At 39.5% G+C, this 19716-nt stretch overlaps 2 protein-coding genes across 2 annotated transcripts; both read left to right on the forward strand.

Annotated features, from left to right (window-relative positions):
• The first annotated feature begins 3052 nt into the window (after positions 1-3052).
• On the forward strand, positions 3053-11182 carry LOC133740035 (pentatricopeptide repeat-containing protein At4g33170). Its single transcript, XM_062167865.1, is given in 7 exon segments — positions 3053-3364; positions 3910-4759; positions 5018-5471; positions 5573-5643; positions 6044-6168; positions 6745-7238; positions 7951-11182. Coding segments are annotated over 6 exon segments (4971 nt in total). The 5' UTR covers positions 3053-3364; positions 3910-3991; the 3' UTR covers positions 11010-11182.
• Positions 11183-12150: 968 nt separating this feature from the next.
• LOC133735737 (pentatricopeptide repeat-containing protein At4g33170-like) lies at positions 12151-17131 on the forward strand. Its single transcript, XM_062163169.1, has 6 exons — positions 12151-12433; positions 12568-12806; positions 13321-13455; positions 13569-13638; positions 13760-13838; positions 14468-17131. The coding sequence occupies exons 3-6, from the start codon at positions 13330-13332 to the stop codon at positions 17007-17009; spliced, it is 2817 nt and encodes a 938-aa protein (XP_062019153.1). The 5' UTR covers positions 12151-12433; positions 12568-12806; positions 13321-13329; the 3' UTR covers positions 17010-17131.
• Positions 17132-19716: the final 2585 nt, after the last annotated feature.

Genomic DNA, 19716 nt, shown 5'->3' on the forward strand with positions numbered 1-19716 from the left:
TAATGAGATTGATTTAAAACTTATTAACTTATCATTTACTCCTTTTTTTTTTTTTTTTTTTTGAATAGTATTTACTTCTAGCTATTCATTGTTTGTAATGAGATTCAATATAAATCAATAAAACTTATTCGCGTGGCTCAAGTCCTGGGCAATTTACAATATTATGGCAAGTTTGCTATATATAATAAATGAATGAGATAAACTCATGTGCTAGTAACACATTTTTTTTTTGAATCAAAGGAGGTCAGCCATTTATTGAAAATAAAGATTACAACTAAACAATGTCAAAAAAAACATCAAGAAGGAATTAAAATAGTACGAAAAGAAAAATACATAAGAAATATAACAACTTAAAAATGCAAGAGCAGCAACGTCGAAACGCAGCGCTGATTTTACACTACGGATTGCAGCCGTGTAGTGAATTGAGTAGTCGGTGGTTTGACTACCCATCGAACCCCAACGCACACATTGACAAAAATCAACATGACGTCGGAATGAAGGCACTCTCCCACCTAAAAATCGATGCCGGCCAAGGTTGTCAGAACATGGCCATGTTGGCAGACGATCTTTCACGAACAAATACCATAGAATAGGGTCTTGGAGCCAATACCAGTAAAGCACAGGAGCCCCATGCCATCGTAATAAGCAAACAGCCCACAACAGGTAATGGATTGCAGTCCAAGCCCATAGTCCACCCGGATCCCAGATCCGAAACCAATTGCAAAACTCTCCTGGATCCCAAATTCGGATCCAAAACTGTGGAGGCCCAAAACATGCTGCTCCAGCCCACCCATTACATCTCTGGCCCAAGTCCAAAACAACATGAGCCCAGAATCCACTGGACCGTCTCCCAGAACCCACTGCATCTGGGCAGACGACCCTGCCGCCGATGACGCACCCATTCCCCGACAAGCAACCAATCGATGGGCCAACGCCTGCCTCTCCGCCATGGCATCGAAGAACGTCGAGCACCCAAAAACGGTCGCCAACACCACCAAGCATAGATCTGCAAGAGGGGCACGACACCGACAATAACAAGCAATCTAGCCAGAGGAAATCCCTCTTTTGCACCCACCGATTCACCACCGCGACAGCAGCACCGCCGGGACAAGGCAACCCACAGAGAGCACCGTGGCTTCTACCCGGATCCCACTCCTCCCAGAAGGCGCCGCCATCCTCCGATACCGCGCCAATAGTATATTGGCTCACCGCCCCAGCCCCAGCCCCAGCAGCAACCAAAGTCCTCACAACAGGCACACTGCCTCCGAAGACAACGAAGACACAAAGGAAGAGGCCGAAGCCAGAGATTTTCTCCATGAAGGAGTAGGTATAGGTCACGACGACAAAGAAGAGCCGCCGCACCACAAACCCTAGCAGAGCGTTCTGCTAGGTCAATTTATCTTTCTATCTATAAGTGAATAATAATCATACTTGTGGATGTGCTAGTAACACATTTAATTACCTAAAATTTGTATGAATCAAAGGCAAAAGATTTCAATGCCTGATTTTCCCTTCATTTATTAACACAAATAGAATCCGATTGCAAGTGGGTCCATAAAAAAAGTTAATAAATTCCCTCATATTTTTTTTTGATGGAAAAATAAATTCCCTCATTTTGATGATGTGAAGAGATAAAGGAAATGACTTTGCATAAGAAGAAATACTCTTACTCAAATAAATTCTAACAGATTCTATTTTTTTTTTTTAGTAAATTAAAACACCTAAATATTGCAATTGCCACAGTGTAGGTGAACTATCAGCTTCAATGCCTGCACAGTTGCAAGTGTCCCTATTTAGTATTTACACCATAGAGAATTAGCTTCTAGTTATGGACCAATACCGAGCCAAAAATCAAACATATATAGCTTTAAAAAGCAGTTTGCGAGAGACATTTTGGTAAAGCAGTTAAGTTCCATATGTAACCTTCACCAAATGTGTCGGTATCAACTTTACTACACTAAACCCCCCCCCCCCCCCCCCCCCCCCAACATTCAATTTGGGCTTGTACTCTATGATAATGATGTATCATATCCCACTAGACATTTTGATTAATTTGACATGTACTCCTTGGTCCTTAAATTTGCATGCGGAATGCTTTTAAACTTAAGCAATTCAACATGACAAAGTTCCATTATTACAGTACACTCATAAGAAATTATGGAATGGTGCCATCATGTCACTTGATTTTTTCACATCGTCTCTTCGTGTAGTCAAAAAGCTATGAATTATATGTCTTCTTCAATATTTTAATAATTCCTTTTCATCATATAATAAAAGAAACGTTAATTTCATCATTTATAAGAAGGCAAATTACATACGACATCTCACCCCAAACGATAGTCTACAAAAAAAATTTACTGAGTAATTTCATATGCAACAATGGTGATAATACAACTAGGAAATATTAGAGATTATGAGATTGAAATATACAAGTGAACTCAAGATCTAACACTTTCCGTGACATAGTTTAAAATAATAAATAAATAAAAACTACGTTTTCTAAATTTAGACCACAATCTAGAATTCTAGATTCAACAACTTAAACTTTGCTTGTAGCGGTTGATTATTTGTATCAAATAGCAACACAAGCTGGGCTAATTTCACAGCATTTGACTTAGAATGGGGTCAACTTGAGGCATCAAGAAAATCAAATGCATTGAGCAAAAGCATAAAAACGCAGGAGATGTTATATCCAAATAACACCACCAGTTACGGTGTTTCTCTGAACTTCTTTGCTTGAAATTTCAGCCAAAGGAGCAATGAGCCAACGACCATTGAATATATGCCAATACGGTGTTTCTCTGGACTTCTTTGCTTGCAATTACGTTCTTTTATGAATTATATTTTTAAAAAGTAGATATTTTGCCAAAAAAACAAAAAATTGTGATGCTAAAGGAATAAGTGAATCACCAACGGCTAGAATATTCCCCAGCAAAAAGAAAAAGACTAGAACATAAAAATGAAAAATAAACCACTAAAATATTCAGCCATCCCCTTCTCAAATCCCAATTACCCCAAATAAATCATATTATAATGCCAATTTGGACAGGAGAGAGAGAGAGAAGGTTTTGGGGTCAAATCGAGTGGCCAAGGGATTGAATCGTCTTTTCTATTTTTGTGTGGTGGTGGTGTTGGTATTACCCCTTACAGGGTTTCAAACAAAAAAGCTCACAGAGAAGGAAGAAGAAGAAGAAGAAGATAGAGAGCCCTGAAAGCTCTAGATAATACTGCAACACACACAAGCAGCTCCTTCAAGCTCAAACGTAAAAGCATCAAATCTCTGATTCTCTTTCGCTTTCCTTTCACTATATTTCTAAGCTTGGCTTATACCAGCTCATGGATCCCTTCGATTTGGTGCGAAAAGGTATTGCTCCGCTTCGGATCTTTCACTTGGCTTTGGGATTGGTTTTGGTTTATCTTCGTTTTGGATTTTGTGATTTTTGGCGTTGAATTTGATGAGATCTATTGAATTTGATTGGTTTTATGGCTGCGGATTTGGTTTCTGTGCTGCTCTTGTTTTTTTTGAGCTTGATTTTCTGTGGAAAATTGGACTTGTTTTAATGAAGTTGGGAATTAAATTTTTCTGTTACCGTATCTAGCTTTGTTTGTTTGAAAATTATTATGTATTTTTTGTTTCAACTTCGGGGGGTTTAATCGGATTTGAAACTTTGTTTCTGTGGAGTTTGGCTTTATCTCTTTTGCACAGAATCTTGAAAAATGGATTGGTTTTCGGATAATTGTACTGGTGAAAGAATAAAAGGAATTTCGAAATTGGTTTTGAAATTTGGTTTCATTATGGGGAAAGACTTTTGATTTGGTGGACTCACTGAATTGCGAGTCGGTTTGCTTTGAAATTGAAGTTCTTGGTCAATGGACTAATGATAGTGCTTCACTGGAACTGTTTTGCAGGGTTTGGTTGATGCTTAATGAAAGCTGTGCTCCTCTTTAATTCAGAGCTTATCGAGTTGTATCTAATTCAGTTCAGTAAATAATGAGCTTGTCCAAGAAAGGATCCTTCACGAATGACACAAAGCTAGGCGCTGCTGCAAGCAAGGCAACTACTTTAAATCCAAATGCAGCAGAGTTTGTTCCCTTTTCCCTCAGATCTCCTTCATCTGGAAGCACCAGCACAGCTCACGCGGCAACAGCATTTTCTTCATCTGGAAGCTTTGGAAAAGCAGTATTAGATCGAACAGAGTCTTCCACCTCGAATAATTCTGATGATGAGGCCCACCAATATTGGCGCCACCAGCTCCCTGATGATATCACCCCTGACTTTAAGGTCATGGGAGAAGATGAGTTGCCAGGTCTTGGAAACATCTCTTTGGCCGGATTGTCCTTGCATGATGACAGTGAAGCAACACAGTTTCCTGCTTCTACAGGCAGTGGATACTTATATAATGACATTAATGGTAATAGCTTTTCTGAAAAGTTAAGAGTTGCTACATCCCCCTATGGGGAAGATCTTTCCTCGCCCAGTTTCATGCACATGTCAACCAAGCCTTGGGATAAACAGATTCTGAATAGCAATCAGCTTGCTAGCAATGGTCATGAGGGGTCTCTTTATGATGGCATTTCTAGACATGGATTCATGAATGATATATTGGGTGAGCAACCAGTTGTTGATGATAGCGAAATTAACCCAGCCGAATTTTTGGCTTCACAGTTCCCCGGGTTTTCCACTCAGAGCCTTGCAGAAGTTTACTTTGCCAATGGTGGTGACTTAAACCTGACTATTGAGATGTTGACTCAGTTGGAGGTATACTTTTATTTTGTTAATGCATTCATCTTTAGGGAACTTTCATGCCTTTTTCTAGATTGAAGATGTTGGGAGGGGAAATACTGGTTTGTTGATGTTATATACTTGCAATTTTCTAGTTTTGCTGTTAATTCAAACGTGGTCAGAAAATATTTGTTTGTCTAAACTACAAGATGTCATTTAAAATTTTTCTTTTGCTATTTGTTGTTTTCATTACTGCAAATTGATGTGATACTGCATGTTTGTTTTGAATTGTAGCTTCAAGTTGATGGTGGTTTTAATGAAAATATGAATCCAAAGACCTTGTCAGCTCCTGATCTTAGTTCGATGGACTTTCCTGCACTAACTCCAACAGATGGTCAGCATGGTCATCCAAAATATGCTGGAGACGATGATTTCCAGCAAAGTGGCAATCCTTATCGAACTTCTGACAAGGACAGCATGCTGATGTTTAAGTCTAGCTCATCCATTCCGTCTAGAGGTTCAATAGATTTTGCTTCAGCTGTCAGGAAATTGGCGACTCAGGATTCTGGTGGATGGAAGTATGAGAGGAATGGGTCTGCTGATGCCGCTATTGGCTCAAGTAGAGCTTCCCATCTTGTAAATAGCACTTACAATACTGGGCATGGAAGAGCCATCTACAGTGATAGGTCGCAGACTCGTGGTTCAGCTCGGACTGCTCCTGTTTGGCTTGAAACTGGAGATGCTGTTGGTAATGTTCCTTGGTCAACCAAATTACTTCTGTTTATGTCCATTCAGTTGTGGAACAAATCCCTTGTCGATTTATACTTGCTTTAACATTTGAGATGACAGCAAATATGTATACCGATCTGCGGGAGGAAGCTCGTGATCATGCACGCCTACGGAATGCATACTTTGAGCAGGTTTGTCCTTTCAAGTGGTATTTTCCTGTAAAACTGCAGTCACCCTTTCCATTTGTTTCTAGCTTTACATTAACACAACTTGGCTTGAAAAAAAAAAAAAAAAAAAATTCATGCAGCATGTATAAATCTGGACTGATTTGATTTTAAATCTTTTTGGCCAAGCTTGATGTGAATATGAAAAAGGAAAATGCACAGACAAGGAACAAATTGCAGTGGTACATGGCTGGTGAACACCTGATATTGGTTTTAAGGCATAAACCTTTTAGCCAATATGGGGGTAAACTCCCATACCACTGTGCCACTGCAGTTTCATCAATTTCTGTCTACTATGCATGCTGTGGGCTGAGCCAAATAATACTTGTGAAATAAAACTTTCCTGATTGTTTGTATTTAAAAACAGGCACGACAAGCATACCTTGTTGGAAACAAGGCTCTAGCAAAGGAACTGAGTGTTAAAGGGCAGCTGCACAACATGCAAATGAAGGCAGCTCATGGAAAAGCTCAAGAATCTATATATCGCCAGAGGTTTGTTGTCCTCCACTATTTGTGGTTGGTCTGTGCCATAGAGGATGTCCTGAGTATTTACTTTGTTTTTGTCTCTGTGTTACTCATAATCATCTCCAAAGGAGATGGCTAAATGCTGTTCCTGGCATCTTTGCATTTTTCTGTCACCTGTTTTGAATTATATTCGTTCAACTGTGAGGGATTGAAACTCTTTTGTTCTGTTCCTGAATCTCTGTCCTGTTCTCTCTCATGGACTCACTACAAGTTGATTGGGTTTTCTTTTTGTCTTCTCTGCCTTCAAGAAATCTGTTTCATATTAAACCTCATAGATGAGCTTCTATGTCACTGCTTATAGTTTTGAACTCTCCGAGAATGAGATCTGTATATGCATTCCAGCTGCCTCCTGTTCTGGGCCTTGTCTGAGACAGCCTGGAACAAGCGTCTAGCTTGATGAAGCTACTTATTTTCATACAGAGCATGAGTTTGATAATTGACAACAGTGTCAGATCCTATTGGGGTTCACCCTAATAAGCTTAATTGTAATCTTTATTTGTTAAGTTAATTGTTGCCTTTCTTGCTTTTCTCCATTGTTTTCAGGAACCCAGAAATGCAAGGCAATGGAAGACAGGAGAGGATGATAGACCTGCATGGACTTCATGTAAGTGAAGCTCTTCATAGGCTCAAGCATGAGCTGAGCATATTGAGGAACACTGCCAGAGCAGCAGAGACGGGTCTTCAGGTTTATATATGTGTTGGAACAGGCCACCACACCCGGGGTTCACGCACTCCGGCGAGGCTTCCAGTTGCTGTACAGCGTTACCTACTGGAAGAAGAGGGGCTCAACTACAATGAGCCGCAGCCAGGGCTGCTTCGAGTTCTGATGTACTGAGCCAGGAAGATAGTATTTTGACAGAGGGAAATCCACGAAGTCATAGTGATCGTAGCCATTCTTGTATCTGTGTATATGGGAAGCAATCAAGATTAGTCCAGTCTGAAAAAAGGAAAGGAAAAAAAATGGAAGAGAAAGATGAAGAAGTTAGAGGAAAAAAAAAGATGGAAAAAAAAGAAGAAGTGGAGAAGTGTATCATTAAGTTCGACCAGTAGGCAGAAGTGATCCTACCTTAGCAGACGTCTTGCAACGTTCTTTTTTGTATCTTAAAATTTTCATTTCTTTGTTAATTCCTTTTTGATTCTCAGATGTAACTGATAGAATTGAATTACATAATAGAATTCACGTTGCCAAATGCCAATTACACCCTGAGCCAATTATTTGAGGGATATTAACCCCATTTATCCGTCACTCTGCCAATGGTTCCACAATCTTCATCTCAATACCTCATTTTACTGTCCATTCAAGCGATCTCATCTCTGTGGAGCTCTCAAAGAAGCGAAAAATCTAAGGCCAGTAAATTGCTCATTATTACTGACATCGTAATTCTTCTTTTGATCAATAACTAGGCCTACAAGACCCGAAATTGAGCATTATCCCAAAAGGACGAAAATAACAACCGACCTATAATGAAGAGAGGAAAAAGCCTTCATAGGTCGGTTGGACTCATGAATTTCGGGTCTTGTAATTCCATGCGTGTCTAGAGAACAAAAATATCATTCGGATATTGTAATTCCAGGCGCACGCATTTGGGCCCAAAAATGGGGACCCGAACAGTAAGCAAAGACTCAACTGGAGTAGTAACTAGAAGCAGACCCCTAAAGTGAAACAATTACTTGTACTTCAAACTCTTTAGCCAGTTTGAAATTTATTATGTCTTGAATTTTGGAGGGAAACCAGACAATGCACCCAAGAAATAATGCAGTTGCACACCAATCTCCGACCCAAATCAATTTTCTTCTCCACCAAAAACCCCAAAACCCTTCTCCTTCCTCTCTTCAATTTCTCCTCTCTCTCCAACCCCATCTCTCACTCGCAACCCTCTTCTCCATGGTTCTCTATCCTCCGCTCCGCCATTGCCAATTCAGACTTGCCCCTCGGCAAGCGCGCCCACGCCCTTATGTTAACCTCAGGGGAATGCCAAGACCATTTTCTAATCAACAATCTCATCACCATGTATTCGAAATGCAGGTCGCTCACGTATGCACGCCACCTGTTCGATAAAAGTCCTGACCGAGACCTGGTCACCTGGAATGCCATTCTAGCAGCCTATGCCCAAGCTGGGGGCTCTGTGGTTGAGAATGTTCAAGAGGGACTCGGCCTTTTCCGGCGGCTTCGTGAGTCTGTTGTGCTCACCAGTCGGCACACTTTGGCTTCCGTTTTGAAGCTGTGTTTGCTGTCGGGGCGTGTTTGGATTTCGGAGGCTGTTCAGGGGTACGCTGTGAAAGTTGGGTTGGAGTGGGATGTGTTTGTTTCGGGTACCCTGGTGAATGTGTATTGCAAACTCAGAAGAGTTAAGGAGGCTCGGGCTTTGTTTGATGGGATGCTGGAAAGGGATGTTGTGTTGTGGAACACAATGCTCAAGGCATATGTGGAAATGGGTCTTCAGGAAGAAGCACTTGCTCTTTTCTCTAAGTTTCATCGGAGTGGATTGGGTCCTGATGATGTCAGTGTGCGTTGTGTTCTTAGTGGGATTCACAAAGTTGATTATGATGAAGGCAAGAGGCACATGGAGGAGGTTCGAGCATATGCAGCAAAGCTGGGGGAGTTTATAACTAATGTGGATGATGAAGCCCATCCACCAAGCTCTTGTGTTCCCACTACTAATTCCGACATATTTTTGTGGAACAAGACATTGTCCAAGTATATCCGAGCTGGTGAAAATTGGGCTGCGATAGAGTGCTTTAGAAATATGATTAGATCAAAAGTTGGATATGACAGTGTGACATTAGTAATTATTCTATCTGCGATTGTGGGCACAAATAATTTGGAGGTGGGGAAACAGATTCATGGTGCTGCTTTGAAATCAGATTTTGGTTCTGTTCTTTTGGTAGCAAATAGCCTTATCAACATGTATTCAAAGGCTCGCTGTGTTCACTTTGCGAGAGAAGTATTCAATCACATGAAAGAAGTGGACCTAGTTTCATGGAACTCGATGATATCATGTTATGCTCAAAGCGGTTCAGGAGAGGAATCAATAAATCTATTTATAGGTTTATTACGGGATGGTCTAAAACCTGATCAATTTACAATTGCAAGTATTTTAAGGGCTTGCTCCTCTCTTCAAGAAGGGTTGCATCTCAGTGAACAGGTTCATGTTCATGCAATAAAGAACGGTATTGCTGCTGACAGATTTGTTTCAACAGCTCTTATTGATGTTTATTCTAGAAGTGGAAAGATGGACGAGGCGGAGGCCCTTTTAGATAACAAAGTTAAATTCGATCTGGCATCTTGGAATGCGTTGATGTTTGGTTACATAAAGAGTAATGACAGTCACAAAGCACTACAACTTATGAGGATGATTCATGAAGGTGGAAAGAGAGTAGATGAGATTACTTTGGCAACTGTTGCTAAGGCCACTAGTTGCCTGGTAGCGTTGGTACCGGGGAAGCAAATTCATGCTCATGTTATAAAAACAGGGTATTCAAAGGACTTATATGTTAACAGCAGTATTCTAGATATGTACATAAAATGTGGAGACATGAAAAGTGCACACACAGTTTTCAATGACATTCCTGCACCTGATGATGTTGCGTGGACAACTCTAATCTCAGGATGTCTAGAAAATGGAGATGAAGGGCGCTCTGTGTCTATATACCATCAGATGAGGCAGTCAGGAGTTCAGCCTGATGAATACACCTTAGCTACCCTTGTCAAAGCTGCCTCTTGTCTGACAGCATTGGAACAAGGGAAACAGATACATGCAGATGCAATAAAGTTGGAATATTCCTCAGACCCTTATGTTGCGACATCACTTGTTGACATGTATGCCAAGTGCGGTAACATAGAAGGTGCATATCGTTTATTCAGAAGGATGGATGTCGGGAGCATTGTCCTGTGGAATGCCATGTTGGTGGGTTTAGCCCAACATGGAGACGCTGAAGAAGCACTAAATCTTTTCAGAGTCATGAAATCTAATAACATTTTGCCTGATAGAGTTACTTTCATTGGAGTTCTTTCTGCTTGCAGCCACTCTGGTTTAGTTTCTGAAGCTTACGAGCATTTTTCTTCAATGCAAAGAGATTACGGCATTGAACCTGAGATCGAGCACTACTCTTGTCTAGTCGATGCCCTTGGCCGCGCAGGGCGTGTTCAAGAGGCAGAAAAGCTGATAGCATCAATGCCATTTGAAGCTTCTGCTTCAATGTACAGAGCCCTGCTTGGTGCTTGCAGGGTTCAAGGGGACACAGAAACAGGAAAACGAGTAGCAGAACAGCTCTTGGCTATTGAGCCAACTGACTCATCCGCATATGTTCTCATATCCAATATGAATGCTGCTGCCAACCAGTGGGATGCTGTGAACGATGCTCGTCAAATGATGAAACAGAAGAATGTAAAGAAAGAACCAGGTTTCAGTTGGATAGATGTGAAGAACAAGGTCCATTTGTTTGTAGTAGATGACAAATCCCATCCTGAAGCCGATTTGATATACGACAAGTTGGAGGACTTGATGAAAAGGATCGGTGAAGAAGGGTATGTCCCTGACACAGAGTTTGTGCTTGCTGATGTTGAAGAAGAGGAAAAAGAGCGAGCCCTATATTACCATAGTGAGAGGCTAGCAATAGCTTATGGACTGATAAGCACTCCCTCATCTGCCATTATTCGGGTCATTAAGAACCTTAGAGTTTGTGGAGACTGCCATAATGCAATCAAATACATATCAAAGGTTTCTCAAAGAGAAATTGTGGTAAGAGATGCAAATCGCTTCCATCGTTTCAGAAATGGGAGCTGCTCCTGTGGTGATTACTGGTAAACCCAGCCATACAGGATAGAGTCAACCTAATTAAGCATCTGTTTAGTTCCTTTTGTTGTGAACATTTTCAATTCATACAATATTAGTTACTTTTAGTGGATTAAATAAGCTCGTTGATGATAACATCATTTTCAAGTTTCAAGCAACGTAAATATGTAATGTGTAAATGAACGATTCAAAAACTTGATGCGAAATGTATTATTCTTAGGTTCATCCCGAACTCATTCATTCACTCTTACTTGTAATGCAATTTTATTTTAGATTTTTAAATATGAGCTCTTTTTCGTAAGTGTCGTGATTGCAGTTGATTTGTAATTACAATTTATTGAAACAAAATTCTTAAAAATACATGTAACAGTCACTTGTCCAACAATGTGTTTTGCTTTTTTTCATATAATTGTTATCGGCGGACAAATTTTTTTTTACTAAAGCAAAGAGAAAAAAAAAGATGAATAATATTACCATTTTTAAGTAGGTTATGGTGTTCTTTTTCGGATAATTTGGTAACTCATGAGATCTTCTATTATCATGTCATTGTTCCATGATTTCAATTTTCAAGGTAACCCTCAACATGTTTAAGACCAAGTAATTCGAGTTTAGTTTGGTCAAAAGTAAATCTGAGGTTGAGAATTGATCACGTCGGTGTGAGTTTATTGACCTTGTTTTTCTTCTTCTTCTTCTATAACTCCAACGGTTTTTGTATAATTTCTGTATTTTATAGGAAAGTAAAAGTCAAAACTTTAGCCTATTTTTGTTCTCCAACTCTAACAGATTCTCTATTTTACAGCAATCTCTAGAATCTCCATAATTCTATCTTAAAATTTGAGAGATTACTTTAAATTTAGAGAATTTGGTTTTCCTTTTTCTTACTATCCCTTAAATGAAAATAGTTATAGGGAATCAGTTGGAACAAAAGTGGCTTTACCTTTCCTTAAAATAGAGAAAAATCAAAATATGGAGAAGCGGGTTGGAGTTACTCTAAAAGTGTTGTTCACCTGTTCTGATTTTGTGGTCGCTCAGCCACCATTTTATAAAATAGGGTTATTCACCTTTTTACACTTTTCACCGCTGTACCTCTTCTTCTTCTTCTTGTGGCCGTAAAAAACAAAAACCCGATTCTTTAAATTCGGAACCCAGTCGTCACCTTCACGTGCCGCCCAAAACCCCATTTAAGAAAAAAAAAAACACAGAAAGGAACAGTTCACAGTCCCAAAGTCTGCACTCTGCAGTCACTTCGGTGTTAAGAAGAACCCGCAACCAGAAAAAAAAAAAAAAGAAGCCTTTATGATTTCTTAGGGCTGCTTCAGTGGGACTTGTTTCCCTTTTTATTTTTTCTTTTCACAATCTCTGCAACATGCATTTGCCAGAGGAAGAAGGCCAGAATCCCCTGAAACGCAGCTTCACTGAAATCACTGATGATCATGGTAGGAGTTTCATAGCGCTTCAATCCCACAAGCTTTTTTTTTTGTTACTATCTCTGGCTAAGGCATTGTGGGTGCCTGTAAAGTTAAGATTTTGATAGTGGGAATTTTTTTGGGTGTGTGGTTTTGGTTAATAGGTATCAGACACACTAGTGTATGAGGTTGCTAGGAGGAGGAACACAATAGCTGTGATGGAGACAGGTACTGGGAAGCCAATGATAGCTGTGATGCTCATTGATGAAATTGGTCAAGCTATCAAGTCATCTGGTGACAACAAATTGATCACACCAGTTTTTAAGTGGAGGAGTATTATGGAGCCAAGGGGGTTGATGCATGGGATAAGGAGCATTAGGAAAAGGAATTTAAAACCCATGATGTAAGTTTTCTTTGAAAATCTTGACCGGTAATTTAGATTAATAATGTTGATGTTCATGCTTATATGCCAGTGCTTCTTATCTTTGCACTTTCTGCAATGTTCTTAATCCGTTGAAATTTGAAAGATCGCATCTTTTTTTATTGCTGATGAAGTAAGAAGCTGATCCGGTGCTCACTTTGCTTAGTTACTTGTGTTAACTAGTAATGAGAAATTACTTAATTTGTTCATAAATCATGTAGTATAATTTATCACAGTTCATTTTGTTAGTCCTTTTGTTTCTAGTTTTTCTGCATGATTATTGAGTTTTTATCTGTATTTCCCTTTCTGTTTTAGCATAGTGAGAACCACATTTGAAGAGAGCTATCAAAGTATTAACAAATGAAATTTGTTTGAACTAGCTTCTCAAAAATTTTTACTATTCATAAGGCACATGACATACTTCTGTTAGAATCCTTATAAGAAAACATTATTATCAAGTTTTTGCAGTTGATGGACCTGTTATTTTATCCTGTAGGTGCTGGTTATGATGTCCCAGATTCTTTTGGATGCCTTAAGAAAGGCATTCTTGACCATAGAAGCAGTATGCTTGATGATTATGGATGAGTGCCATCGGGCTACCAGAAACCACCCTTATACAAAGATAATGAAGGTTGATTTCGTTGCTGTATTCCTCCCATTTCTTTGTTGTGATTTGTTACAAAATATGCATAGTTATATCATTTGTAGTCGACCAACTTGACAATATTTTCTCTTTGGGTGCAGGAATTTTATCACAGGTCTAGTATCAAGCCAAAAGTTTTTGGAATGACAGCTTCACCTGTAATTCGAAAAGGTAATAAATTGCTATTATTTATTATTTCTCTTCCCTCTTGTTTCAATGTAGTACTATGTTTTTTGTTTATATAAAGGCTTGCTCTTTACATGTCCATTATTGATACCAAACATACTGCTAGAATTTATGGATCAGGTGTCTCATCCACAATGGACTTTGAAGATCAAATATCAGAACTCGAAAGCATTTTGGATTCCCAGGTAACCACCTTTTTTGTTTCCTTCAGTTGTCAATGTGAGTTACTATTGATGGATCATATGTGATGATTTACTGTCTTATAATTTGCTTAAACAGATTTATACTGTTGAGGATAAAGTATTAATTTAATGTAAGATAGTCTGTTGCCGGATTGTCAAAGAAATGACCTGTGTTGCCATTGAACTTATTTCTGCCACTTTATTCCAACGATTGTAATTTGCATTTCATGTTGCTTTCAATTTAATCTTTTGACTTCTACGGTCCCAGTTCTCCCCAATTTCAAAATCACTCCATTATGTCTTGAATTTTGGAGGGAAACCAGACAATGCACCCAAGAAATAATGCAGCTGCAGACCAATTTCCGACCCAAATCAATTTTCTTCGCCCCCAAAAACCAGAAAACCCTTCTCCCTCTCTTCAATTTCTCCTCTCTCTCCAACCCCATCTCTCACTCTACCCTTCCCTCCCAACCCTCTTCTTCATCTTCTCCATGGTTCTCTATCCTCCGCACCGCCATTGCCAATACAGACTTGCCCCTCGGCAAGCGCACCCACGCCCTTATGTTAACCTCAGGGGAATGCCAAGATCATTTTCTAATCAACAATGTCATCACCATGTATTCAAAATGCAGGTCGCTCACATATGCACGCCATCTGTTCGATAAAAGTCCTGACCGAGACCTGGTCACCTGGAATGCCATTCTAGCAGCCTATGCGCAAGCTGGGGGCTCTGTGGTTGAGAATGTTCAAGTGGGACTCGGCCTTTTGCAGTGGCTTCGTGAGTCTGTTGTGTTCACCAGTCGGCACACTTTGGCTTCCGTTTTGAAGCTGTGTTTGACAGCAGGGCGTGTTTGGATTTCGGAGGCTGTTCAGGGTTACACTGTGAAAATTGGGTTGGAGTGGGATGTGTTTGTTTCGGGCACCCTGGTGAATGTGTATTGTAAACTCAGAAGAGTTAAGGAGGCTCGGGCTTTGTTTGATGGGATGCTGGAACGGGATGTTGTGTTGTGGAACACAATGCTGAAGGCATATGTGGAAATGGGTCTTCAGGAAGAAGCACTTGCTCTTTTCTCCAAGTTTCATCGAAGTGGATTAGGTCCTGACCATGTTAGTGTGCGTTGTGTTCTTAGTGGGATTCACAAAGTTGATTATGTTGAAGGCAAGAGGTACATGAAGGAGGTTCAAGCATATGCAGCAAAGCTGGGGGATTTTATAACTAATGTGGATGATGATGCCCATCCAACGAGTTTATGTGATCCTACTACTAATTCCGACATATTTCTGTGGAACAAGAAGTTGTCTAAGTATATCCGAGCTGGTGAAAATTGGGCTGCAATAGATTGCTTTAGAAATATGATTATATCGAAAGTTGGATATGACAGTGTGACATTAGTTATCATTCCATCTGCGATTGTAGGCACAAATAATTTGGAGGTGGGGAAACAGATTCATGGTGCTGCTTTGAAATCAGATTTTGATTCTGTTCTTTTGGTAGCAAATAGCCTAATCAACATGTATTCAAAGGCTCGCTGTGTTCACTTTGCGAGAGAAGTATTCAATCACATGAAAGAAGTGGACCTAGTTTCATGGAACTCGATGATATCATGTTATGTGCAAAGCGGTTCAGGAGAGGAATCAGTAAACCTATTTATTGGTTTATTACGGGATGGTCTAAGACCTGATGAATTTACAATTGCAAGTATTTTAAGGGCTTGCTCCTCTCTTCAAGAAGGGTTGCATCTCAGTAAACAGGTTCATGTTCATGCAATAAAAACTGGTATTGCTGCTGACAGATTTGTTTCAACAGCTCTTATTGATGTTTATTCCAGAAGTGGAAACATGGAGGAAGTGGAGCCCCTTTTAGAAAACAAAGTTAATTTCGATCTGGCATCTTGGAATGCATTGATGTTTGGGTACATAAAGAGTAATGACGGTCACAAAGCACTACAACTTATGAGGATGATTCATGAAGGTGGAAAGAGAGTAGATGAGATTACTTTGGCAACTGTTGCTAAGGCCACTAGTTGCCTGGTAGCGTTGGTACCGGGGAAGCAAATTCATGCTCATGTCATAAAAACAGGGTATTCAAAGGACTTATATGTTAACAGCAGTATTCTAGATATGTACATAAAATGTGGAGACATGGGAAGTGCACACACAGTTTTCAATGACATTCCTGCACCTGATGATGTTGCGTGGACAACTCTAATCTCAGGATGTCTAGAAAATGGAGATGAAGGGCGCTCTGTGTCTATATACCATCAGATGAGGCAGTCAGGAGTTCATCCCGATGAATACACCTTAGCTACCCTCGTCAAAGCCGCCTCTTGTCTGACAGCATTGGAACAAGGGAAACAGATACATGCAGATGCAATAAAGTTGGAATATTCCTCAGACCCTTATGTTGCGACATCACTTGTTGACATGTATGCCAAGTGCGGTAATATAGAAGATGCATATCGTTTATTTAGAAGGATGGATGTCGGGAGCATTGTCCTGTGGAATGCCATGTTGGTGGGCTTTGCTCAACATGGAGACGCTGAAGAAGCACTAAATCTTTTCAGAGTCATGAAATCTAATAACATTTTGCCTGATAGAGTTACTTTCATTGGAGTTCTTTCTGCTTGCAGCCACTCTGGTTTAGTTTCTGAAGCTTACGAGCATTTTTCTTCAATGCAAAGAGATTACGGCATTGAACCTGAGATCGAGCACTACTCTTGTCTAGTCGATGCCCTTGGCCGCGCAGGGCGTGTTCAAGAGGCAGAAAAGCTGATAGCATCAATGCCATTTGAAGCTTCTGCTTCAATGTACAGAGCCCTGCTTGGTGCTTGCAGGGTTCAAGGGGACACAGAAACAGGAAAACGAGTAGCAGAACAGCTCTTGGCTATTGAGCCAACTGACTCATCCGCGTATGTTCTCATATCCAATATGAATGCTGCTGCCAACCAGTGGGATGCTGTGAACGATGCTCGTCAAATGATGAAACAGAAGAATGTAAAGAAAGAACCAGGTTTCAGTTGGATAGATGTGAAGAACAAGGTCCATTTGTTTCTGGTAGATGATAAATCCCATCCTGATGCCGATTTGATATACGACAAGCTGGAGGACTTGATGAAATGGATCGGCGAAGAAGGGTATGTCCCTGATACAGAGTTTGTGCTTGCTGATGTTTAAGAAGAGGAAAAAGAGCGAGCTCTATATTACCATAGTGGGAGGCTAGCAATAGTGTACGGACTGTAAATGTGATCTGTAAATGTACGATACAAAATCTTGATGCGTAATAGATAATTCTTAGATTCATCCTGAGCTCGTTTCTTCTCTCTTGTTAGTAACTTATTTCTATTTTAAATTTTCAAAATCTAAACCATCTAAACTTTTAAAATACCATGGGCGTCACGTAACACAATAAAAATTTTACATGGGTGTGCCTTATTTTAGAGTTTCATTATTTTTCTTCTTCTCAATGTTTATAGGGTGGAAATTAAATTCGATATTTATGACTTGTAGATTTCACAAACTTTTCACGTTGAAATCTAGGATTTCCTTAAATTTTACACATGTATCGAGGTCAAGTTTTTTATTCACACACAACGTTTCTAAATTTTAAATATACTAAACGTCAATAACTGTTCATACCACTGTTCATAAGCGTGCGTAATTTGTTTACCGCCTGCCACTCTGAGTGCGTGGTACTGTTCAATGAATAGTAACTGTGATTTTCCAGATTTGCCCCCATTTTCTTTAGTCTTTGACGCTTTTGTCCCCAATTTTTTTTTTTTTAATAAAAAAAAAAAAAAACGAAAAAATGCAAATATTAGCTCAATTGGATTATTGCAAATAGAAATAAAAGATGATTATGATCTTAAAATTTATTTGTTCTTGAATCCATGGTTTTAGCTTAGTAGATTATATAGACTTTTTATCTGTCTTTATATATGGCTTAGGTTTGTTAAATGTGAAATAATCTGAGCCATGATTTAAGTTGATTTTTTCAAATACAAATACAAAAAGTCAGTAAACATGGTATTATATAAATGGGTGTCTTGAGCAATTCTTAAATTTGAAATTTAGGACTTTTTATGTTTATCACACATCAGTAAATTGTTATGCAGATTTTTAAAAGCTTCACTGCTAAGTTTCATATGTTGCTCATTATATTATGTTGTATGTATCTATCTAAAAGTAAATAAAGGGTAACTATACTAAAGGAAAATGAGGAGGATCACTGTTCAATGCGTAGTGAAATACCCGATTTGCCCCCAGATTTTCTTTGCTTTGAACATTTTATCCCTGATTGCAAATTTTTGAAAACTTTTTTTTTTTTTTAATAAACCCTTAGCCTGCCTATCCTTACATATGTCAGTAAGAGTCGAGGTCATGATTTTTATAATGTTGGATTATAACTTACCAACAATTCACAGCTCACCGGCATTTTTTAAAAAAAACTGGAAAAAAAAAAAGAAATAGACAAACTTGGTCAAAACGCTCGCACCTGCTCAAAACTTTTAAAGTGGAGATTGCTTATGGACGAATGAAATATGATGGTTTGAGTTTTTATGAATAAAATTCTTTTCACAATTCTACAAAAAATAATATGTAAAATAATAACATCTTTTAGTTAATATTTACTAAATATAAAAAAACTCATTTCCGCAGCATCGCGCGGATTTATTATCTAGTTTATTACCTAATCCTCGGTCATCCTATAACATTTACAAACGCATTCCAATGCAAAAATCCCAATATACTATGATCAAGTCGAGAACGAGTGGCACCTCAACTGCTCAAATTCTATTTCTTATTAATTTCAAAGTCAGATTGATTGCTTTATAGGTATCAAAGCATGAGTCAAATCTTTGATTTGTCGACACAAATGAGCGAAAAATTAGAAGATGATTTGTTAATGCGAATGCAAATAACCGAAGGTAGAGTCCTTCTATTCTCAAGTTTTTTTTTTTTTTTTGATCAGGTAAATAACTCATGCTACAACTAGTCTTTCATGAGTTCAACTCACAATCTCTCACTTACGAAAGGGAGACTATGCCACTAGACCAAATGGTACTGGACCTTTTATTCTCAAGTTAGTTTTACTTGTTTTAATAATTCCTATTAGTCGATTTTCAAATTGAGTGTTTGTTGATTGAATTTTATTTTTATTGGAATGTATTAAGTTAGATCAATCGATTTTATAGAAGAAAATCTTTGACCTAGCGCTCTGCTAGGGTTTTGAGAAAGTCTCTCCTTTGGGTACTTTCTCTTGTATCTTCCCCGTTGATTTCTCAATGGTGGCCATAGCAGGTTTAGGCCTGTTCATCTTGTGTGTGTATGGTGCGATCAGTGTTGGCGACGGTCTGCGCTATTCGGTCTCGAATGAAGGCATGGTCGATCTGGTGGTTGTGGGTGAAGGGAGTGCTTTTGGGGCTCCGTACGAGATAAGTGGCTTAGGGTGGTGGCTTCTGGATCCGATTCTGACGGGTCAGAGGCTTGTCTGCACGATCAGCCAAGTTGATTGGAGGACTGGTGGTGCGACTAGAGTACTCAGCAGTGCCGTGGACGAGTCACGTCGGCGATCAGAGGATTTCTAGCTGGATTTTTCTCTTGCTGCTGTTGGTGGTGTTGAGAACGGGTTTAGCTTCTTTTACTGGGCTCGAGTTAAGGGTGTTAAAGATGGTTATGACGTTGCTCGTGGTGGTGGTGACGCGTATTGCAGCGGTGGTCGGAAGCTGGTGATGGATGAGGATCGAGGGCAACCCATCTCCATATGGGGCTGGACTTCTTCGATGGCGGCGGGATTTGCTGCCTTTAGAGATCTGCAAGCTTCTGGGTGCAGTGGGGTGCCCCTAGTAATCATGGGGGTGTCCTTTGTAATTGCCATATGGGC

Source organism: Rosa rugosa, chromosome 3 (genome assembly GCF_958449725.1).
Source record: "Rosa rugosa chromosome 3, drRosRugo1.1, whole genome shotgun sequence".
In the NCBI taxonomy this organism is placed as follows: Eukaryota; Viridiplantae; Streptophyta; class Magnoliopsida; order Rosales; family Rosaceae; genus Rosa; species Rosa rugosa.

What these genes read in the sequence shown, in the direction of transcription:
- LOC133735737 (XM_062163169.1), top strand. Translation starts at nt 13,330, where the DNA reads ATGATGTCCCAGATTCTTTTGGATGCCTTAAGAAAGGCATTCTTGACC. An exon ending in CTTATACAAAGATAATGAAG is followed by an intron (nt 13,456 to 13,568) that starts GTTGATTTCGTT and finishes CTTTGGGTGCAG; the next exon opens with GAATTTTATCACAGGTCTAG. An exon ending in TTCACCTGTAATTCGAAAAG is followed by an intron (nt 13,639 to 13,759) that starts GTAATAAATTGC and finishes ACATACTGCTAG; the next exon opens with AATTTATGGATCAGGTGTCT.